Source organism: Coenobita brevimanus, chromosome 52, assembly GCF_032717465.1.
Source record: "Coenobita brevimanus isolate Jiangsu-jjx chromosome 52, ASM3271746v2, whole genome shotgun sequence".
Taxonomy (NCBI): domain Eukaryota; kingdom Metazoa; phylum Arthropoda; class Malacostraca; order Decapoda; family Coenobitidae; genus Coenobita; species Coenobita brevimanus.
Genome location: NC_137005.1, coordinates 38,948,986 through 38,972,833, shown reverse-complemented (window position 1 = coordinate 38,972,833; position 23,848 = coordinate 38,948,986). Strand labels below are relative to the sequence as shown.

Sequence of the window (23,848 nt, the reverse complement as noted above, 5' to 3'; positions counted from 1 at the left end):
GTGTGTGGTAATCATAGGGGCATTTGTCTTCTTAGTATAATAGAAAAAGTGTATGGTAGGATACTTATTGACAGAGTTAGAGAAAAAAAAAAAAAAATTTGGTTTTACGCCAGGTATCCCCGAAAGGCTAAGGCATTGCCCCTGGGTAGAGGACTTTTGGACTGGAGCGTGTAGCATTTTATGACCGGATGCCCTTCCTGATGTCTACCAATGACCCTTGGGTGGATTCAATCCTCCCTTCGGTCAGAGCAGAGCGCTCTAACCCACTGAGCCAAGGCTGCAGAGGAATTAGTTGGAAAAGAACAGGGAGGCATTAGGAAGGGAAGAGGTTGTGTAGATCAGATATTCATTCTTAGATCTTTAGTGGAAAAGTTTCTAGAGAAGGGAAAGAAGTTGTATGCAGCTTTCATGGATTTGGAGGAAGCATATGACAGAGTCGATAGACAAGGATTGTGGAAAGTATTAAGAATGCATGGAGTAGATGGGAAGTTGTTGAATGCTGTGAAGTGTATGTATGATGGTGCTAAGGCTGCAGTGCGTGTGGATGGTGAACTGAGTGAATTTTTCTCTTTGGAGATTGGGTTGAAACTCTAACGTATGGAAGTGAAGCTTTGACTTTGTTGGAAGGACACAAGTCAAGAGTGAGAGCAGTGGAAATGAGTTATTTAAGAGGAGCCTGTGGAGTCACATGGAGAGACAGGCTGACAAATTTGGATATAAAGGAGCGTTGTGGTGTGGATGTGGATGTGATAGGAAGCGTTAGGAGGAATACACTGAGGTGGTTTGGCCATGTGGAGAGGATGGAGGGTGAGTGACTGACGAAGAGAGTGTATGTGAGTGAGGTGGAGGGGGGGAGAGGGAGGGGGGAAGCCGAGGATGAGATGGAGGGATGGGGTGGAGAGGTATATGAGAGAGGGGGTTGTGAGTTGGGAGCAGGGCAGTGAAATGGTGGGGGACAGGTCGTTGCGGAGATGATTTGTTTGTGGCCACCCAAAATGGGATTGAGGCATCTGGCAATAGATAGATAGATAGTTACTACATTCGTGGTGCTGGAGAGGGACACCTTCATGTGGTGGCACTGATATGACTGGGCAGTGGAGCTAAGTGATTATACAATTATTGTCCCTGAACTTTTTTTTACCACCCAGTTGATGATGGTGGACTGCAGAGGGGCAGCTGTGGCCTGCAGTTCACCAGGTTCACGTTCAGATGAGTGTGAGGTTGCAGCTACTACTGATCCACTTATATGGAGAAAGTAATTATATTTTGAAACCCATATCTAAACTACATCAAGGACTTACCGTATGCATATCTTCTGCCACCAGGCCATCCATGATGCAGAGTTCCTGGTGGTATACACAGGGGCTGGTATCTCCACTGCGGCCTCCATCCCGGACTACCGTGGCCCCAACGGCATTTGGACTCTTCTGCAGAAGGGCCAGAATATTGGGTTAGTAACTGAAAATCTCAGGCCAATCACTGAATGTTACCAAGACCTTGTCATAGTTGTGGAATATAAGTAGAAATTAACTATGGTTAGGTGGGAACATTTTCACAAGTATGGCTAAGTGGGAACAACAGTGACAGATAGTGCAGAGATACTGAACGGTATTATGTCATACATCGTAGTTGGTTTTTCATTTCCAATGTTTAAGGTTTAAATGTCTCTTTTTCTCATTTATATTTGTACTTTATAATTTTATTGAACAATGATTTAATTGATTGGTTCAGTAAGATACTTTTAATAAATTTTCCAAGGAAATGTTGCTTCTATTTTATATCTGTGTTATGCATAGTACCTAATGCAAGAGAGGGACACCTTAATTGCTTGATTCAGTAAGATACTTTTAACTAATTTCCCAAGGAAATATTGCTTCTGTTTCATGTCTGTGTTATGCATAGTACCTAATACAAGAGAGGAGCACCTTCACAGAGTGGCATTGATATAATTGGGTAGCAGAGCAGTCTGTTGATTGACATGTCCCTCATTTTCTTCTTATACCTTGAAAGGAGGATGGTGGATTGCAGGAGAAGGGCAACTTTGGCTTGCAGGCCACCTGGTTTACATCCATATGCTCCCAGGGTTATGGTAGTAACATGCATAGTTCCTGTATAGTTCCTCCACAGTATCTCTTGATGATCAGGAGTGTAGGAGCCTGGTGTTAGCCTATCATTTCAGACATTTATGGTGAGGGGATCAGTCACTCAACCTCAAATGGTATAATGTGAGCAGTACACCCCAGTTCGCCCGAGGACTGAACCCTGATATATCAGTACAGTGGGCTGAGTGCCTTAACCTACCAAACTGTAAACATCATACTACACATACATGAACTACAGTATGCTGTTCATATATCTGTGTCCATACATACTTTTCTCTTATAGCTGTGACTCAGTAATGACTTCTGTGCTTGGGAATTGTGTATCACTGTAAGCTGTACAGGTGGGCCCACTGGATGCAAGTTTGGCCAAGAATTTCTGTGGGTTACAGTGATGTAGAACTCCTGCCCGCAATTGGCCACACCATCAAGCATTTGGTATGGATGCCGCCTAAGATTTATGATGTTGATTTTTTTTTTTTTTTTCTTTTCTCTAGGAACCATGATCTGTCTGCAGCAGAACCAACCCTAACCCACATGGCACTGTCAGTGTTGTACCAGCAAGGCACAGTGAAGCATGTGGTGTCTCAGAACTGTGATGGGCTCCACCTGCGCTCAGGCCTCCCTAAGTCTGCCATGTCCGAAGTCCATGGCAACATGTACATTGAGGTGCGTCTGGTGCTGGGAAGGTCAGACCATGGAAGTGAGTGCGGAATTAAACATGGAATGAATCTGCTGTGTTTTGGGAAAGATGTATACTTTACATGGAAGAATAGTGATAGAGAAGGTTAGAGTGGTGAGTGAAATTTGGGTAGTTTCTTGCCCTCTTCTTAAATGAGCAGTAATAATTTTTGTTAATATTTATAATTTTAGCAGCCTAAAAGTCCTCAGGAAGATGACTGTGTGGATAATACAAGTTTTCCTCTCCTCTCTCCATTCCTTCTCCTCTTCTGTCTTTCTTTAATTCATTCTTTCCTCGTCCTTCTGCCTGGGGGTGACTTTACACTCCCTCTTTTGTCTTTCTTTCCTTCATTCTTTCGTCTTCCTTCTGCCTGTGGGTGACTCTACACTGAGTGACAAGCCTAATGTTTTCCTGTACACCAGGAAACCATTTACTATGCGGGTGGTAACCATATAACCAAATTATGGTGCCTGGTGGTTTAGTGGGTAATTACAGCGCTTCAATCAGATTGAGCCAGTGAAGGTTATATCCAAGGGGTGGTTGGGGTTATCGCTCATGTAATGCAACTCAGGGATGAGTGAGGCTGGTCACTCTTATCTTAAATGTCAGGACCGAATTGCCTAGCCCTGGGCTTCTACGCTCCTCATGGGGCAACGTAGAATTGGATGATGGATGGATGGAGTATTGTTTATTGATACACACTATTGGAGATAATTGAAGGTAACCAGGTAAAAGATTATGGTGTTTGAGTGGAGAGATAGTGAAGTTCATGATTTCAAGTCAGTGTAGTGTACCCAGAGAGTATGATAAACTGGAACATAAAGATTGGGGAATTAGGTGTTGGAGTCCAAACCTAAAGTATTCAGTAAATAGGAATTATAATGTAAAGCACCAGATATTTATTACCGAAGACTTGTAATGTACACAATGGGAAGTTTGGTAAGTGGTGTAAGAGAGTGAAAACACTTAGGAAAAAGGATGGATGAGAACATGAAATAGTGTTTTAGGAAAGGGTATGCTGGCAGAGAAATGAAGAAGGCACAAAGGAATAGTGTTCTAATATCACCAGTTACATAAAAGTGTGGAGGATAACCATGGATTGAGTGGGTGAGTGGGTCAAATGTATGAGCGGCCTGGATAAATTGAATAAAATTGGTAGTTAGGGAAGGAAATAAAGAGAGCTTAAGCAGTAGCTGCTGGCTTATAGGATGTAAGAAAGTATTGGTATCGAAGAGAATGAATGTTATACAGTGTTATGTTTTGGTGTAGGTGGTGATAAACACACAGAAGTGTTGTGGAAACTAAGACAGAATGGAGTAAGTCAGTTTTGGTATAGAGAATAATGAATGTGATACAGTGTCATGTTTTGGTGTAGGTGATGATAAACACACTGAAGTCGTGAGGAAACTTAGAATGGAGAAAGTTTGAGTGTTGGGAATAGCGATTGACAAGCTTGGTAACTAGTGATCTTAAAAGAGGGAAGAAGAGAGAAGTGTAAAAACTTATTTCCTAAGAAGACCTGGGATGAGGTCATAGAGTGTAATCTGAGGGGATAGGGACTGAATAAGGAGGCTGCCAGAGATTGAACAGCAGGGAGAGCTGTCATTAGGTGAAGAAGGTCAATGCATGCAAGCATGTTCAAGACTTTATAAATGATACAATGATATGATAATCCCCTTTGAGAGAATTGTAGGGAGCAAGCAAGATTCTAGAAAGGTCACAGAAGAGTTAAATGGATGTAGAATGTGAACATGTACTCTTACAATCAAAAGTTTCCTAGCACCCCTACTGGCTGTGGTGATGGAAGGTGTTACTGGCAAATGAAAACTTTTCATGCAATAGCAGTATGAGACACACATCAGAGGAGGCTGTGAGAAGGAATGATACAGTGTGATATGTAGGATGGAATGAAAAATACAGATGGCAGGACTATATTGGCAAAGGATGTTTGTTGCAATTTTGCTCTTGACAATGCAGTACTATCACATCTCCATACTCTAGCATGTATGGTGTTTTATCCTTATGACATTGTCCAAGTGTACAATATTGAAATCAAGAGGACATAACTAAAGATCATTATCATCATCATTATTGCCATTGTCATCATTGTCATCATCATCATCATCATCATCATCATCATGACCTTTAAAGGTCAGGAAGTAAAATTTGTGGTGTGTTTGCAGGTGTGTCGGCACTGTGTTCCTGCGAGGGAGTATGTAAGGACCTTTGATGTAACTGAGAGGACCTCTACATACAAACACACTACCGGCCGACGCTGCTACAGGTTGGACTAACAATCTATCTATCTATCTATCTATGGCCCGACGCCCTAATCCCGCAAAGGGTGGCCGCAGACAAAATGCCTCCAAGTCACTCTGTCACCCACCATTTGACTCCCCTCCCCCCAACTCACCCCCCCCTCCCTCATATACCTCTCAACTCCATCCCTCCACCTCATCCTAACAATGCTTTGTAGATATTTCTGTCTTAGTAGATTTTTTTTTTTTTTCCTCCATAAGCTTCATGGTATTGTGTTCTTGGCTTACCATACTCTCTCATTTTTGCCCTTCCAATACTGGTACTAGAAATTGTAACCCCAGTAGACTGCAGACTGAAGTTGCCCCCCAGTTTAGGGACATTTAAATAACCAGGCAGCCAGCCATGTCACTGCCACTGCACAGAGGTGCCTTTTTCCAATACAGTACAACTCATCCAGTACTAGGGTTATTCTTCATAATCTGAAAAATATTGTTTGGCAGCAACAAGAGTAAACTAAGAAATAATTCTGAAAGGGTTAATTTGAATTGTGTGCCAGCCAGGATTAATTTTTCACTAAATTGGCTTTCATAATGACAATTTTTTTTTTTTTTTTTTTTTTTTTTTTTTTCTCCATGTAATGGATTAATGAAGCATGTATGTAGAGGATACTTTTTAAGTATGAATTACTGCACTTTTAGATTAGATACAAATGGCTGTTAGATAAAGTATCTGGTGATAAATAATGGTTGATTTTGCTGGATTGAAACCATGTATTCATCAGTAAATTTTTGTCTTTTATCTTGTGCAGAAAATACAGTGTTCCTTCCATGTTTGTAGAGAAGACCACCAATGTTGCTGATGGCAGGATATGAGTTCAGCCACTTGGGATTGAAGGGGCTTCACATACCTGAATAAATTAATCTGGTGTTGGCCATAAGACAATGACATTATGACATTTTTGTTGCAGTCAGGCTTTTACTAGATTACATATTTTCCATGGTTTAAAGTAAACCTCTCCAAGGGAAGGAATTGGCCATATATATGCTTGTTTTAGACCACAAGGAAGTCAAATTAATCAACATTGATAATGTGCATAGTACCAGCAGAAAGTGTTTGAAAGAGATACTTGTTGTGTGAATATAGCTTTGACATGCTGATAATATCAGTACTTGATGAATAATGCTGTTTTGGTTTTAGCCATACATAAGGAAAATAATTAATTTCTCAAACACCATGAAATGATGGACCATTTTAAATATTATAATAGTAGCTAATAGCTGCAACTCCAAACCCATCTGAATGTGAACCCAGTGGACTGCAAGCTGAAAGTGCCCCTTCCTGCAGACCACTATCCTCCTTTGGAGGGGGAGGGGATAGCTACTGCCCAGCAACCTTTGATATGGTACATTCCTTATTTATGGCAAAGCTGAAACATAACATTATTCAGCAAGTGCTGATGTGATGTCGAAACTGTTTTTATATGAGGTGAAAGAGAGAGAGATTGTCCAGGTGCTTGAGGGTGCGAAAGTGGATGTATGTGGAAAAACTGAAACAAAATGGAGAGGAGAAAGTGTGAGAGAATGGGAGTATGGATGGGGTATATGTGCAGGAGTAGGTGAGAATGAGAGGGCAAAGGAAGGAGTATGTATAGTTGTGAGTAAAAGATGGAAGAAGAGCATAAGACAGTATGGATCAGTTGGGTCAAGGATTGTGTGGGTAAAGTTGAAAGTTGGAATACAAATGTGGGCGATTGTGTGTGTGTATGTGCCAACGCAAGATCGTGCTAGAAGAGTGAGAGAAGAGTTCTGGACAAATGTAGAAGTGCGCATGGAAAAGTTTGGAAGGAATGAGAGAGTGTTTTTGATCGGTGATATGAATGGTAAAGTTGGGAATGTGAAGGTGGATGGAATAGTTGGTGAGTGGGGTGTGCCTGCTGAGATAGATGAGAATGGGAGTGCGTTAGTGGACATTTGTGCTGGGAGGGGGTTGGTGATAGCCAATACCCTCTTCAGGCATAAAATGATCCACAGGTATACATGGCGAGTGATGAGAAGGGTGGGTGGTGAACTGAATGAAAGGAAGGCAATGATTGATTATGTGTGTGTGGATGAAAGGATGCGAAGATGTGTAATGGATGCAAGAGCTTATAGAGGTTGGGGGAGTGGACTTTCTGACCACTACTTGGTGGTGGCCAGAATTAGGATACAAGTAAGATGGAGGAATAGAAGAAGGGAAAAACGAGAGGAAGGAGTAGTTGCAAGGAGAGTGGAAAGGTTACAAGAGGATGAGAAAAAGGCAGAGTATAAGAGAGAAGTGGAGGAACGATTGGGCAAATATGAATTGGAGCAGATGGGAGACGTGGAAGGTGTGTGTAGGAAATTTACAGAAGAAATATGTGCAGCATGTGATGTGGTGTGTGGAAGGAAGAGAAGACGGAGGGGGGTGCAAGGAACAGCGTGGTGGACTGAAGAGGTGAGACAGACTGTGGCACAAAAGAAGAAAGCATACAATGAATGGATGAGAAATAGGGGCGTGGAAGAAGTTGAGAGGCGGAAGAGAGAGTTATATGTAGAAAAAGAGAGAGGTGAAAAGATTAGTAAGAGAGTGGATGAGGAATTTGGAAGGAATTTGAGTGTAAAATGGAGGGACTGTAAGAAAATGTTCTGCAAAGAGGTGAAAAGAGTAAGACAGGGTGGAAGTGAAGTTAGCAGGGGAGTGAAAGATAAAAATGGTAGATTACTAGTGGAGAAGGGAGAAAAAGTGAGCAGATGGAGAGAACTTAAGGAACTGTTGAACATAGAGGATGGAAGTAATGCGAGTGGCTGGGGAATGGCTGGGAGAAGGAGGGAGGTGAGAAGACAGGAAGAAATCAGTAGGATAGAAGTTGTGGAAGCAATGAAGAAAGTTAAATCGGGGAAAGCCCCAGGAATTGATGGAGTGTGTAGTGAAATGCTGAAGCATGGGGGAGAGATAGTAGTAGAATGGATGTGGAAGATGTGCAGATTGGCCTGAGAGGAAGGTAGAGTCCCGGAGGATTGGAAGTCGGGTATAATTATTCCCTTGTACAAAGGAAAAGGGGAGAAAGAAGTGTGTGGTAATCACAGGGGCATTTGTCTTCTTAGTATAATAGGAAAAGTGTATGGTAGGATACTTATTGACAGAGGTAGAGAAAGAACAGAGAATTTTGTTTGAGAAGATCAGGGAGGCTTTAGGAAGGGAAGAGGTTGTGTAGATCAGATATTCATTCTTAGATCTTTAGTGGAAAAGTTTCTAGAGAAGGGAAAGAAGTTGTATGCGGCTTTCATGGATTTGGAGAAAGCATATGACAGGGTGGACAGATAAGGATTGTGGAAAGTGTTAAGAATATATGGAGTAGATGGGAAGTTGTTGAATGCTGTGAAGAGTATGTACAATGGTGCGAAGGCTGCAGTGCATGTGGATGGTGAACTAAGTGAATTTTTCTCTTTGAAAGTTGGGTTGAAAAAGGGGTGTGTCATGTCTCCATGATTGTTCAATCTGTACATGGATGGAGTAATAAAAGAGGTACTAGGTAGGGTAGTGGATGTTGGAGTGGCCTTGGTGAGAGAGGATAGTGTTTGGAAACTCCCTGTACTGTTGTTTGCAGATGATATTGTGTTTTTGAGTGAAGACGAAGGGGAGCTGCAAGGCTTGGTGGATGAGTTTGGGAGAGTGTGTAAGAAACGGAATCTAAAGGTGAATGTAGGGAAGAGTAAAGTGATGGTCTTTGAGAGAGGTGAAGTCAGTGAATGTACAGCAAGCTTGGATGGTGAGGAATTGGAAAATGTGAGTACGTTTAAGTACTTGGGTAGTGTGATGAGTAAGGATGGAGGTTTGGAGGGCGAAGTGCTTGAAAGGGTACACCAGGGAAAAAATGTTGCTGGTTCTTTGAAAGCAGTGATAAGAAACAGGGAAGTGAGCATGGAAGTGAAAAAGTTACTACATGACAGTATTGTGATACCAACTCTAACGTATGGAAGTGAAGCTTGGACGTTGTTGGAAGGACACAAGTCAAGAGTGAGAGCAGTGAAAATGAGTTATTTAAGAGGAGCCTGTGGAGTCACATGGAGAGACAGGCTGACGAATGAGGATATAAAGGAGCGTTGTGGTGTGGATGTGGATGTGATAGGAAGCGTTATGAGGAACACACTGAGGTGGTTTGGCCATGTGGAGAGGATGGAGGGTGAAAGACTGACGAAGAGAGTGTATGTGAGTGAGGTGGAGGGGGGAAGAGGGAGGGGGAGGCCGAGGATGAGATGGAGGGATGGGGTGGAGAGGTATATGAGAGAGGGGGGGTGTGAGTTGGGAGCAGGGCAGTGAAATGGCGGGGGACAGGGCGACTTGGAGGCGATTTGTTTGTGGCCACCTGAAACGGGATTGAGGCGTCTGGCAATAGATAGATAGATTTCTGTTAATAGTACGAAAACTTTCAGTGTCCATATTTTGAACTTCTTTGTGACCTCAAACTTGTAAGTGGCCAGTTAGAATGTGTCTCTGGTAAATCCTGTCCCAGTCTTTATGAAATGACATGAGAAAGGTCTGATGGGTGTGTGGAGAGTAGCTGGATGATATTTCCCCAGAAGAACTGAGAAGATGGTTGGGGTGGACAGCATAAGGAAGTAAGAATAGAGGAGATTGAGATGGTTTGGACATGCTGAGAGGATGGACCAGGGTAGCTGTGTGAGATGTAGAAGTACCTGTGTAGAGGTAGTGGGCGATTGACATAGAGGTAGACTGAGGAGGACATGGGATGAGGTAGAATGTGTCAACCTTAGATCTAGAGGTATTACAAGATAGCTGGCACAGTGCAGAGCAAGTCGGGGAGTGCTGTCGGGTGAAAATGTCTGATACAACATATGGGTAACAGACATAAAGTGGAAAATCTATCTATCTGTCTATCTATTGCCAAACCCCAGAATCCCGTAAGGGGTGGCCATTTGACTTTGAATTATATGTTTTATGGGGAGAGGCACTAACCCTCCACCAACCCACTTGCTGACATGTAGGGAGTACATATGGTTTGGTTATATGGTTACCACCCAGCATTGTAAATGGTTTCTTGGCTTATAGGAAACCATTTGGCTTGTCACGCAATGTGAAGCCACCTGTAAAGGAAAGAAAAGCAATAAGAAGAGACAGGAAAGATGGGAGAAATAGGAAGAGAGGAGGGCTGGCACAGAAAAAGAATGATAAAGGCTAAGGAAGAAGTAGGCAGCACTACATCAATTGAGTGGATGAAGGTCGCCACCACCAATCACTAAAAGTGGAAAATGATTGACTGATTTACTTTAACACCTACATTACTGTATGAGTTATTTTCCTAGAACTTAGCAAAATAATCTGGAGGTAGCAGTAATAAGCTAATATATTAATGTAGTAGAGCTTCTTTATTTAAAAAAAAAAAAAAAAAAAAAAAATCAAACAATATTTTTCAGGTGTGGTGAGCCTCTGATTGACACCATTGTGCATTTTGGGGAGCGAGGGCAGCTTCGGTGGCCCCTCAACTGGCAGGGGGCATGTCAGGCTGCCAACGCTTGTGACACCATCCTCTGCCTTGGTTCGAGTCTTAAGGTTAGGCTTGGTAGCAGAATCAGCCCGGCCAAAATTGGCATCTTTCCTTCCTGTCATGAATGTTGATTTGTAACAAAAGATGAATAGTAGAATATTATGCTAGTCTTGAAAATGTGCTATGGAAAGGATGTAGTTGAGAAATTATAATTTTTTTGGTAGGAAGCAACAGGAAACAGACTACAAAGACCAAAATATTCACCAAGTTAAAGTGGATGAAGTATAGAATACAGAATTCAACACACATTTGTACAGTTTCCTCCAGTTCTGTGTTTATAGGCAGTCTTCAGGGCTCCACCAGTGTTGGCCTGAAAGTAGTAACTGACTTAGAGACCGTCAACATTTTTGTTTCAGTCACAGTCCAGACCAGTCATAATCTTGAAGACTTATTTGCATTGGTAGCAGAGCTGATTACAGTTATGGCAATACTTGTGTGATTTCAAGAAGTTACGGGTGGTGTCCTTAAGTCACTTATTACAGAAGATAGAGGTAAGAAGAATATGTTGCTGGTATTCATTTAATATTTTAGAACAGCAAAGTGTTTGGTGAGTGTCCAGCAGCAGCATGTAATGTATTTGTGCAGTTTGCATTTCAGAGTGTTTTATGTAGGGAAGGACTTTCTCATGGTTCAGTTTCTTTGCATCTTTGTATTTTACTGAGATCTTATACAGTTTTGATTTATGGTAGGAGGAACTTGTTGCCTTATGTGTAACAGCTGCTGTACTGACACAAATATTTATGTGGTGGCAGGTATTGAAAAAGTATCCATGGCTGTGGCAGATGGACCGACCTCCCAAGAAACGTCCACACCTATACATTGTCAACCTTCAGTGGACACCCAAAGACAAAGATGCTACCCTAAAAATTAATGGTAGGCTGTGCACAGTTAGTTCTCTCTCTCTTGTGTTTTCTCTCTCCTTGCTTTCTGGACTCATCCTTAGGTGAGAAAAAGACATTGGAATGATGATTATGGTGATGATTTGCACTTTAATGCACTTATTAATTCTTTGTGATCATTGTATTACCTGGTGTTTAAGATGTTTCACGTCTTCTGCTTCTCATTTTTCTCTATTAGCTAATGTTTCTAAGCTGTGAGAGGTTTGATATATTTCTCTACCCACAGATGATTCTCCATGATGCATAAGGGAGGAGAGTAATGGATGTGCTTAAATTGTGATGTAGATGCAGTGAAATTTTAGACATGTATTTTTAACTGAATAACCTTGGGAATAGTTAGGGTGATGGTGAATGAGTGTGCTGTCAGTTTAGTTGGCCAGTGCAAAAATGTCTACTAAATTTATTTTTCCTCCACAGGCAAGTGTGATGAAGTAATGTCTGAAGTGATGAAAGCACTGGGGTATGATCTTCCATACTACTCCCGGACAAGTGACCCCATCTTCACCTTAGCCACCCTACTCCATCCTGCTGAGGCCAACACCTCCTCTCGTCCCAGCCTTGTCCCACCCAGTGAGGAGGAGAAAGAGGCAAAGGCTAGAGAGGAGAGCCAACAGGGTGTGGATGTGAGATGGCAGGAAGAAAGGTTCATCAAACAAGAGCAGGAGAGAAAAGATGAAGAAGAGAGAAGAAAGAGAAAGTTAGAGTGTGTGAGTGAATTGGAAATTAAAGAAGAAAAATGTAACATTAAAGAAGAATGTAAGGATGGAATTAAGTTACTAAATGGTGACAGTACAAGCTGGCACCCCTTCCTAACAGAGGAAAGTATACATGGTGTTAAAACTGAAAGTTCCAGTGACAGTAGTAAACTCTGTCTAAAGTCCAGTGACGAGGTGAAAAAAGAAGAAAGCTTGGTTGATATGATTAAGCAAGAGGATATTAAAGAGGACAAGTCAGTTGGTGAAGAAATTGCCAGTAAGGTAATGAGAATGAGCAATGGTCTGAACATTCCAACTGAGTTTGGTCAGCTATACAGAGCTTTGACTGCAGAGAGTATTAAACCAGTACCAAGACATCAGGAGGAGAGGAACGAGGGTTTTCTTGATGAAAGTGAGCCGAAGAGTGAGCCTGTAGACAGTGATGAGGAGTTTGAGGCATCTGATGCTGAGGGGGGATCATGGGAAGGTGACAGACTTGAAGAAGCCTGGCAGAATGACAGTCTTGAGGATAGTGTGGAAGACAAAGATGCTTGCTCAATAAAAAGCAGTGAAAGTTGCAGTTCAAATTCTGAAAGCGAGAAGGAGGGTGATGATCAAACCGAATATCTTGAAGAGGAAGAGTATCAGCCTGAAGAGAGTCAGTTAGAGAATTGCCAGTTTGGAGACAGGCAAGTTGAGGACAGCCACATGGAAGACAGTCAAGAAACGGGTTGTCAGACAGAAGACAATCATGTGGAAGATTGTCGAACAGAGAAATGCCAAGTAGAAGACTGTCAGACAGAGGTCAGTCATGCAGAAGATTGTCAGACAGAGGATAACCATGCAGAAGATTGTCAGACAGAGGATGACCAGGTAGAAGACTGTCAGGCAGAAGAAAGCCAAGCTGACTGTCAGACAGAAGATGGCCAAGTAGAAGACTGTGAAACAGAGGACAGCCATGCAGAGGATTGGCAGACAGAGGACAGCCATGCGGAGGATTGTCAGACAGAGGACAGCCATGCAGAGGATTGTCAGACAGAAGATGGCCAAGTAGGAGAATTTGACATGGATGATCGTGAAGCAGATTTCCCTCTGCAGTCTGAACAAGAGTCCTCAGGTCCAGTAGATTACCTGAAGCTTGCATATTCCTCCACTAACTTTAGGATGGCCAGGCATGGTCAGGCTCTGCTCAAGCAAAATGACTTCTATGGCACTGGCCTTTGCATCAGGTCTTTTGTAAATTGTCCTAAGCAGAGCCAAGATGGGGACTCAGTTATTGGTGAGTTGCAAGAAGTGGAAAATAACCCAGATGTAGAAATTAGCTCTGCCCCAGACTTGTCTCCAGATCGTGAGGGTGATGGTTCTAGTCTTCCTAGCCACATTCAGTCTTCTGTAATATTAAGTTCCAGTAATAGGAGTGACAGTGAGGTTTTTCAGTGTGAGAGTGAGAGTGAACTTAATATGGAAGTGCAGTTAAGTGATAAAGACACAAACTGTGTAAGGTGTTCTAGTCCTAGTGAAATCATAGTAAGCCACAATGATAATACAGTGTCCAGGACAGTGACTGAATGTAGTGACAGTGCAAGAGAAACGGAAAACCTGGAATTGTTCAAGGTCCAAGACTCTTCAGCAACAGCAACAAGAGTAAATCCATCTCTGCCACTTGGAAATGTGAGCAATATTGTTTGTATAGGGAGAGGAGATGAGACAAGTGATGCAGCTAGAGTGGATTACATAGTTCAGCATCTAAACCAAGACTTGGGCCAGAGCAGCTCAGGAGACAGTAGCTTTCTGCTGAGAACACATGTAGTGGATGGGGTTATCACAACAGCTTGTGTAGATGCTGTGGCCAAGAACAAGGGTGTGGAGGGGAAGGTGTCTGTGGATTCAGATAATATAGTCTGTAGTGTTCCTTCTTCTCTTGGTGGGTTAGCCAGAATATCAGTTCCATGTTTGAGACTTCAGAGAGCTCTTGTTCCATCTGCAAACAATGCACACACTGAAACCTCAGTGTTAGAACCTGAACTTAAAACAGTTGCTCCAAGTATTCAAAATGAAAATGCTGAATCCAAATTTTCTTCCCAGTTAAATGCTTCAGAACGTGAAGAGTTGAAGTCTATATGGTATCAAAGCTTTTGTGGTTCTAATAATGAGAGTAGTTTAGGAGCACTGGCTGTCATGATGGGAGTGAAAGAGAGTGATTTAAGTAAAGGTCTTGTTAGGAATGTGGACTATATTCGACCTCATGGAAATAATACATTTTCTGTGTCAGAAAATTCAAGTGCTGGGATTTTGAAAAACATTTGTGCTGAAGCATTGAATGACAGTGTAGCCAAGCAGAAAGGTTCATCCAAAAAGAAACTCAAAACCTGTGATAATGAAGATGTAAAGTACATATGGTTCTGGGGCTTTGATAGCAATATGGAACAAAAGGAAAAGGAGGAGGAGAAAATAGAGGCTGAAGAAGAAGATGATCTTCCTACGAGGAGGGTGACTCGTAGCTGCACGCGAGCATCCATTGACTCTCAGCAAGCTGCTCCATCAGCACCAGAGCCTGAAGCGTTCACATGTCATTGCAGTGGAAGGAACCCAGAGCTCTGCCGGCTGGCCAGTTTGAAGCCACCACGTGCAAAGTGTGATGATGACGTACAGAAGGCACGAGATATCATAAGTCGCCGGCGCACTTATAACTACAGAAAATATGAGCCAGTCTTTGAAAAACAGTTGCAGAGTCTAACATACGAGAGAAGCAGAGCAAAGAGGAAGTCCAAATTTGAATCTGGGAACAATAATGACCAGGATGAAGAAGAGGAGGAGCAACATGAACAGGAGAACAGTGAAGCCAAAGAGGAGGATAAAACTAGTGATGGCGAGGATTTGAGGGACCGAGATGAAAAGGGGGAGAAAATTTTGACCCCTGCTTGGTATGGGAAAGGATTGAGAAAGGGCATGAAGAAGAAAATCAAAGCTTGAATAAGGTAAGACCAGCAGTCACCAATAGATTACTGAGTATGCAGTATTGAATTGGTTTCTCATAAAGCCATGGTTGGTGAATTAGGTACATCTCAGATTAACTGAACTGAAATTAAGAATTACGGTAATTTATGATAAAAATGACTTCAACCTCAGTATGTCCTTTCACTTATGGTAATGTTTGCATTTTGCATTGTAAATGTACATTATATGTTTGAATACAGAACTGAATATATTTTAAAACTTTATATGACACTGTAATTGTATAGAAGTAAAACTGATGTTACAGTACTGGTATGGTACTTTCCTTTTGTATGATAAAGTCATTATTTTGTACCTGAAACATTATTAAGTAACTGGGAACAAGACTTCATGTAATGAGTTGTCATATTTTTGGAAGGAATATTCAAACAATATTGTACTTTCATATTTTGAAACACTTTTTGTTTTCTGTTGTGGAGGCTAGCTGTTTGTAATGGTTGAGGTATTTATTGGTCAATACAGTATATTTTGTAGCCAAGTTGAGGCTTCCTAAATGAATTTGTAAATACTGTAGTTTTGTTTTATACTGCTGTAATTAGTTTTTGTACTGCTGAAGACAGCCATTGGAGAAAGTATTATTAATTTATATATTCACTCCAGCTGTGAATTATTAACCCCATCAACAAGTAGATGTATTTTTCATTTTGTTTTTGTTATCACCAGACAGTTTTAGTCAGCCTAGGAGACCTCATTGGTTGTGAAGAGAGATCAGGATGATGATGATGATGATGATGATAATGGCGAGGATAACGATGATGATATTGGTAACGAACCTCTTCAGATAAAAAAGACTAACCTAAGCTGAATAAAATCTTCAGGAGATTGCAAGAATAAGGTAAAAATTACATCCTCAAAGGGGTAAAAGTGTCTGGAGATTAGAGCAACGCGATACAGGCATGTGCAGCCGAGTAATAAAGGACTGATCGTTTTTTAGCAGAGCCCTTGGCCTCATTACCAGCAATCTGCTTAATGAAATGTGACTACTATTATGTATAATGGACCTCTACAATTCATTCTGTCTTTGAGAAAATACCATATTAGGTGTTGGTGGATTGTTTCCCAAATTTTGTAAAGTTTAGAAATATATATAGAAACAATAATTATGATCTCTCACTAGTGTAAGGTTCTGTAATGATTACAGTTTTTGGCAGGGAGATTCAGAGAAGGTAGATAATGGTTAATTCTCAGTGTAGAGATATTTATAGGTGATATGCTAGATCTTTTTTGTAGTTTGTCTTAAAAGTATAAGTCTGGAGGTGTTAGACTAGCATGTTGCTGTTGAACAGTTGTTCACAGGCATGATTTTGTACAAATGATTAGGTGTTCAGCACAAGCGTAAGGGTTGCATTCTAAGTGACTGGAGACTGCATAACACCTCTTCAGCAGTGTTTTATTGCCCATGTTTCACTTTGATATTCTCTTGTATATTTTGGCTGGATGAATGTGTAGCCCATTTCATTGGGTATGCTGTTGATTAGTTCTCCTACTGTCATATTGTTTCCCTTTCCTTGATTTCTAGACCCTACTCTACCCCACTTGCAGGTGGGAAAGAGAGGTGGGATGATGATATTGCTGGAAGCTGTGTCAGTATTAAAGTGATATAAATATCGTACAAGAGAATGTAATGCTCCAAATAAATCATGAAAGAAGAGGTGTTATGAAGCTCCATGTGCTGATTAGAATATGGCCCTAAGTTCAACAGTCTGCCACGCCGAGTCTTTCTTATGAATGTTTTTAGTTTGTTGCATCGGACAGAGAACTGTAATTTGCTGCTGAATTCCTCAAGTTGATCACTGCCCATTGTTTGTTATATATGTCTGTTGCTTAGTAGTGGAGGTACTCAGGAACCCATTACCTAGGCCTGTATTCTCATCATTTAACCCTTTCACTCTGAGCATGTTTTTCTTGTATTCTTGCTACCACTAGATGATATTGTTCACCTAGGGCAGATGTCTTGCAGTGAAGAAGTTGATGAAAGCTGTATATGACCCTTCAGTTCAAAATGTCTTTCCCTAGGTGAATAAAACTATCTGAAGACAGCAGGACCACAATAAAAAAGTACTTCGTTGGATTGAAGGGGTTAAGGAGGCTCCCTAGTGCCACTTAACAGTTTATATCTGTATATGGTACATTAACATTATCTTTTGTGGTATTTATACAGTCAGTGTCAGTAATACCAAGGTTTAGATTCCATACAAGAGAGTGTTAACCCCCTGAATCCGGGTGACATCTTTTAAAATCAATATTTATAGCTACCAGTTGATTTTGTTCCACTTAAGAAAGGCCTCATGTATTGAAGCGGTTTATTAATACTACATATTCGCTCCTCCAGTGCAAAGTGTCTTTCCTAAGCTGATTAAAATATTCCAGAGATGGCAAGAATAAAAGACACCCCTTGGCTCAGTGGGTTAAGGTGTAGCATTCAAATAAATCGCTAAGGAAGAGGTGCCATAAAGCCACCCAAGCTGATGAGAGTATGGCCTCTTGTGCTCACTGTTTCAGGGAGCTGCACCACAAGCCCAGGCCAGGCCAGGGTTGGGAGGCAGCGTCCACACATGGTTACACTTTTAAAACACTTTATTTATACACCATGTGGGATAATTATACACACTTAACCCCTTTTAGTCAAAGTATGGTGTTTATATTTTGTTCTTACTGCCACCAGAAGATTTTATTGAATAGAGTGCTGACTACAAGGACCTGTCGTGTGAATACATATGAACAACATTAAACTGAAGAGAATACTCTAGCAATGAAAGGGTTAATGAAGACTAAATTGAAAGCTTAGGAGAAAACCCTAGCACTGAAGAGGATAGTGAAGGCTGTATGTAACCCTCTCCAGTGTGAAATCTCTCTCCTAATTGGAATAAAGTCTGTTGGTAGCAAGAATAATGATATTATGGTCTTAGGACAGAGAAGTTAAGAAATGTTGCAAAATCTCAGCATTTATGAATTATATTATGACCTGGTCAGGCATAAACCTGTACTGTGTCACAAAACTTTGAATTTTTATATGCAGACTGACCAAATGGGGTAATAAAGAAGTTGCCATTACCTTTAACTCAGATTTAACCATTAAATTCTTTACTGCAATAATGTTTATATTCTTGTTATTTATGCTCTTTCCAGATAATTTTATTCAGTTTAGGAGAGATTTTTCTGAAGTCCTTCCTAAGTTGAATTAAGTGCTGTGATGAAAGGATATAAATATGACTTGTAGGGGTTGAAGGAGTGACTACTTTTACTTCACTGAAATTAACTAACACAGCCTGGGTATAGGCCTTATTGTATGTTCTGTGCTCATTTTGGATTTTTACATTTCTGCAGAGCATGAAAGCCATTTTTCTTTTTTTTTTTTTTTTTTTTTTTCATGAAGGAGAAAACTCCTGACCATGTTAATGTACACTCATGAGTTACTGTAATGTTTTATATGAACATGCATTAGGTCATCTTATGTTACAGTTCAGGCAGAAACACAAAACATAGGGTTGCATTCTAAGTGGCTTTAGATAATTCATAAGACCTCTCCCTGAGCAGTTTAATTTGCACATTACACTTCAGTATCCCCTTATATGTTATGGTTGCAAACTATGTATTCAAATGATATATCCATCCATCCATCCATCATCCAATCCTACATTGCCCCATGAGGAGCGTAGGAGCCTGGGGCTAGGCAGTTGGTCCTGACATTTAAGATGAGAGTGACCAGCCTCACTCATCCCTGAGTGGCATTACATGAGCAATCAACCCCACCCATCCCTTGGATATAAACCTTCACCAGCTCAATCCGATTGGAGCGCAATAATTACCCACTGAACCACCTGGCGCCAAAATTTGATTATATGGTAAACAGCATATAAGAGAATGCTAAGGTGTAATAAATTGCATACTGTACATTACACTTCGCTTATCTTGTTGTTAATACAAACTGTGTTTGTATTTAAATGATATAAATGGCATACAAGAGAATGTAAGGAGAATTGCACAAAATAAATTGCTCTGGAAGAGGTGTTATGAGGCCTCCCATGCCAGGTAGAATAAGGCCTATCAAACCCGGTGTATAGCTACGGTGAGTGATGTGAATGAGGGTGTGGGGGTGGGGCTGCCAACTTGACCAGGTGGAGAGGTGGGAGTGTTGTTCCTCACTCAAAGCATAATTGTGAAAATTTTCTATTTTTGTATTTTTGCTTCCATTCCTCACTTAAGCAATGCTCATGTACATATATATGATAATATTTAATAGTAATAAAGCAGCTAACGTTCATTTGGATGTTATTGTGTGGTTTAATTTCCTTTGTGTATTATCTGATTAGGTTTAGGTTGATGGTGGTAGGTAGGGATGCATTATCCACTCATTTGATGTACTGTACTGCTACCTTCTGGCTACTCAACACAAAATGGTAAGACAGGTATCTTGCAACTCAACAGATCATTTACAGTGCTGGATAGCATCATACAACTTACAAATGGATGCCTGGTCATTTAGTGAATTAAGTCATTCCTGCCAGAAATGAGTGGCTGGTCATATGTCTTAACTTTCAAACCAAGAAAGTTAACCCAGCTTCTACAGTATGCTGTTGATGGGGCAATGGAGAACTGGATAATGGATGGATGAGTTAATATTAAAGCTGAAAGAGAACACAACATTGTACTTTCAGAGGAACTATGCCCTAAATATTTATGCCAAAGGTGGTTGATTTCCAGTGATTCTGGGAGGTACTGCCGTATCTGTGATTTGGCAACTAGTTACACAATCATCAGTCAGGCAGGAACTTGGTGATAAGTATATGAAACAAAGATTTTTGCATTACAATTGGCCGTCGCTATACCAGACCCTGCTTTAGCAGATATCAGATTTAGTTGAGACGCCACAAAGCCCACCAAACTTTTGTTGGCTATAAAGAATCTCTTGTTCCGTTAACTGCTGCTGTATACAGCCTGGGTTGTTATGAGTGCGACTGCTCAATACAGCCCTGGCTGCGCAGGTGAATTTCGAATATAGTGCCATGGTGACCAAGGCCGACCCATGCAAGCATGTTTGAGCCTTCAAAACCAAAACCGAAACGAAAAGGAAAACGAAAACCATACATTCCAATAGGGGATCAGACACTTCGATGTTCATCCATGGCTTTACCAAGGTAAATATTGAGCTAATATTTCATTAATATATACTTTGGCATGTGTTCTCTCAATTCCTAAGACAAAATTTACCCTATGGGAAATTTCATTTTTACCCCTATCTCTGCGCACCACGGACACATCCAAAAAACCGCCATGAGCAGTTAACGGGTTAAACGGGGTATAGTGGGTCACAATACATGTGTTTCCTACCCTTTTTACCCCAACTTAGCCTGAAATTACCCTCCCCATTGTGACTGCTAAGTTGTAATAACGGACTATCGTAATACAGTACTGTACTAGTCATGAAAAAGTGCCATGACAAGGATATGAAATAAGCTCCAAATGGCAAAATTATGGACCCAAGCTAGTGTAAAATGGGTGTACTTTACATTTGTCCATCCATCCATCCATCATCCAATCCTACGTTGCCCCATGAGGAACATAGGAGCCCGGGGCTAGGCAAGTTGGTCCTGACATTTAAGTTGGTCCTGACATTTACTAGCAGGTCATAAATGAAAAGATTTGTTACAATATCCTCTTCATTTCAATTAAGTATTGATTTTCGGCTTAATGAAAGTAAAGGCTATGCGGATCTAAAGAGTACGGACTGAGGGTTAGTTTTCATTCATTCCCGCAAATATTATACTTCCATGAAGTACCTCCTCACCTCTGCACAATGATCATATCTTCCAAAGTCATCTTGTTCCACTGTAGTCTTGCACTGTTCATTTCGTCTTCAAAATCGGAGAAAATTACAAGAGGAAGCAGCTGTGGCGAAGGCAGGATTTGTCATGGTTCTTCATTACGGCTTAAATATTTCCAAAGTATTTCGGCAATATGCATTTACAATTATATTTTGCTGACAGATATTCATGTAACATTAATGCTGTTGTTAGTAATGATCAAATATACATAACTGCTAAGTATTCTGAAAGAAGGACATCTGGTGTACAGGCGAATTCGCGCTCCAAGTATTTGGTGGTTTCACCGCTACCCCCACTGACTTGCATAAAGTTACCGAAGCTCAAATACTCTCTATGAAAAAAAAAAAAAAAAAAAATGTTCATTACCCCTTTTCTGCAGACCACTATCCTCCTTTTGGGTATAGCAAGGGAGCTGTGGAACGTTTGTATAACCAGGGAGCACTATCGCCTAGTTATGGGTGTGCCACCACGTGAAGGCGATCCTCTTTAATACCACTCCACAGCAGATCATGTGAATTAGCCGAATGTTGCGTTCCAAATGCTTTTCCCTACCAAAATGTTATGAAAAATTATACTGGAGAAAAATTACGGAAAACTGAATTTTCTGGTGAGAGGCTTCGTGTTCGCTGACAGTTGAGTGCGGAACCACAAAAAGTAAAAGGATCTGTTCCATATCACGTTCTTAAAAATTCTTGGAAAGTTATAACATAAAAAATTAATTAACCTCAGATGTGTCAGATCAAGTCTCCACCAAGAGGCTTTGTGTTCTCTGAATCCTGAACTAGGCACGGGGAACCTTAAAAAGCTGAAGGTTCCTTGTGACGTGTTATCATTTTCAGGCTCTTATGATTCACCCCTAGCTGAATGAAATGACCTGACGTCAGCTAAAACACAATACTAGAGTTGTCCCGGCTACGAGTGCTAGTCAAAATATCATTGGTGAAATAGTAGTAGTAGTAGTAGTAGTCGTAGTAGTAGTAGTAGTCGTAGTAGTAGTAGCAGTAGTAGTGGTAGTGGTCGTAGTATTAGTAGTAACCCCACGTTCATCTGTATAATATGAACTCAATTGCCTACTAGCTGAAGTTACCCCTCTCCCGGAGTCCACCCCCTGCTTAGGTGACTGGGAGGGAGAAGCGCTTGCATAACCAGGAAGCGGAGCAGCCCAGGTATGTCAGTGCCACCACACGAAGGCACCCCCTGCCAGCACTATTACTGACGAATATATATGGAACAAATTTCCACCACGAAGCTATCAGTGTGCTCTTGAATGGATGGGTGTGGGTAAAATGCTGATGGTTATATTATTTACCTCGGGTTTTCATTCTCTCGTGGTCGGTTCAAGTATTAAATTCCAGATAACGCCAGACGACTTAATTCGTTTCATATCCAGCCGAGCATAGTTATACGAACATGAGAGTGGCAATACCGATACTATTAGCCCTTTGATGCCACGCGATTATATTCTGAGTGAGTCATTGAGTCCGAGATGAAAGAAAAAAAGAAAATTAAACTCATTGCCGAAATATTAACATTTCTAAAGATTAAGTAGAATTATAATGTATATATCAACGTCCTCTGAAACAGTTCAATGTATAACCATACAGGGAAAAAAAAAACATTAATACGACAGCAACAACAACAACAACAACAATAATAATAATAATAATAATAATTAGTGATAATAATAATAATACTGTAATAATAAAAATACGAAGAGAGTTCGAACTTTACACCAAAAAGCTTAGCATCGTCTGAAATGGTTGAGTGAAGAGCCGTATGACGTTGATATTTACTTTTTACTAATAGTCTGTGAAGCTAATTATTACATTACTGAGCACTATGTAACAGTCTATCAAAATTCTACCCAGAGTGGCCAAGTGTGGACCTGTAAAAAGCTTCCAGAGTGTTCCAGAAGGTTGCCAAGAGACCCAGACGCAGTGGCCCGTTGTTAGCCCACTCGTTCGCCCTCAGTTTTTTCACGTTTTTTTTGCTAATCATGAGCGACTTATAAACTTTCTCGAATATAAGGCCGGGAAAATTCCACCAAAATGTCATGTATTAGATCATCGCACACCGCATCAGTGGAGCCATGAGGTTGCAGAAATTAGCCTACGTCCGCAAAGGAGTTGTGTTTTTGGTTTTGTTTGTCTGCCTGCCTGCCTGTCTGTCTGCCTGTCTGTCTGTCTGTCTGTCAGCTACGGTAAGAAAAAATGGAATGGCACCAAATTTAGAATAATGACTGAGGATCGTCAGAGGAAGACGTGATTGGTCGAAAAAGACCAAAGATCAATGGTGCCGTCTTGGCGGAGGTAGGCGTTCTCAAAACTGGTGCTGTTTCATAATGTAATCTGTCACCACTAGGAGCAGCTGTGTTCCACCACCTCCTTCCGCATTGCAGCGCGAGATGGCGTAATGTCACTTGTGTAGGAAAAAAAAGTTAAACTGCTGCAGACTCTTTTATCTTGGACTAGTATGGCCTTCTCTCCATCTTGAGAGCTGAGGTGTGACAATAGATTAACAATAGAGTATGATACCAGTCACAAAAACGTGATATAGACAGTGTACAACCGTAGTACTGTCTTTTTCTGCCCTATATTCTAAGCTGCAAAAACATGAACGTCTCGGTTAATCAGAGTACAATATTTCTTAGTGGTATCGTATGCAGTCCTAGTAGACGGCAGGAAAAGTAAGTTTAGAGGACGCAGTGTTAGCATGGGCACAGTCAAGGAGGAGGGGAAGGTCTGAGGCGCCCAGTTACCTCTTTTCTAACTGAATAAACTGAACGGGAAG

At 41.1% G+C, this 23,848-nt stretch overlaps 1 protein-coding gene across 1 annotated transcript in view; it reads left to right on the top strand.

Moving 5' to 3' along the window:
• Window positions 1-15,410, top strand: part of Sirt7 (sirtuin 7) — a 28,316-nt gene extending 12,906 nt beyond the window's left edge. The window contains exons 9-16 of the mRNA XM_080273057.1: window positions 1,326-1,450; window positions 2,597-2,768; window positions 4,965-5,065; window positions 10,494-10,629; window positions 11,377-11,497; window positions 11,941-12,825; window positions 13,150-13,218; window positions 13,342-15,410. Coding sequence (XP_080129183.1) covers window positions 1,326-1,450; window positions 2,597-2,768; window positions 4,965-5,065; window positions 10,494-10,629; window positions 11,377-11,497; window positions 11,941-12,825; window positions 13,150-13,218; window positions 13,342-15,191 — 3,459 coding nt within the window. The 3' untranslated portion in view covers window positions 15,192-15,410. The remainder of the gene's footprint in view (window positions 1-1,325; window positions 1,451-2,596; window positions 2,769-4,964; window positions 5,066-10,493; window positions 10,630-11,376; window positions 11,498-11,940; window positions 12,826-13,149; window positions 13,219-13,341) is intronic.
• The last annotated feature ends 8,438 nt before the right edge of the window (window positions 15,411-23,848 follow it).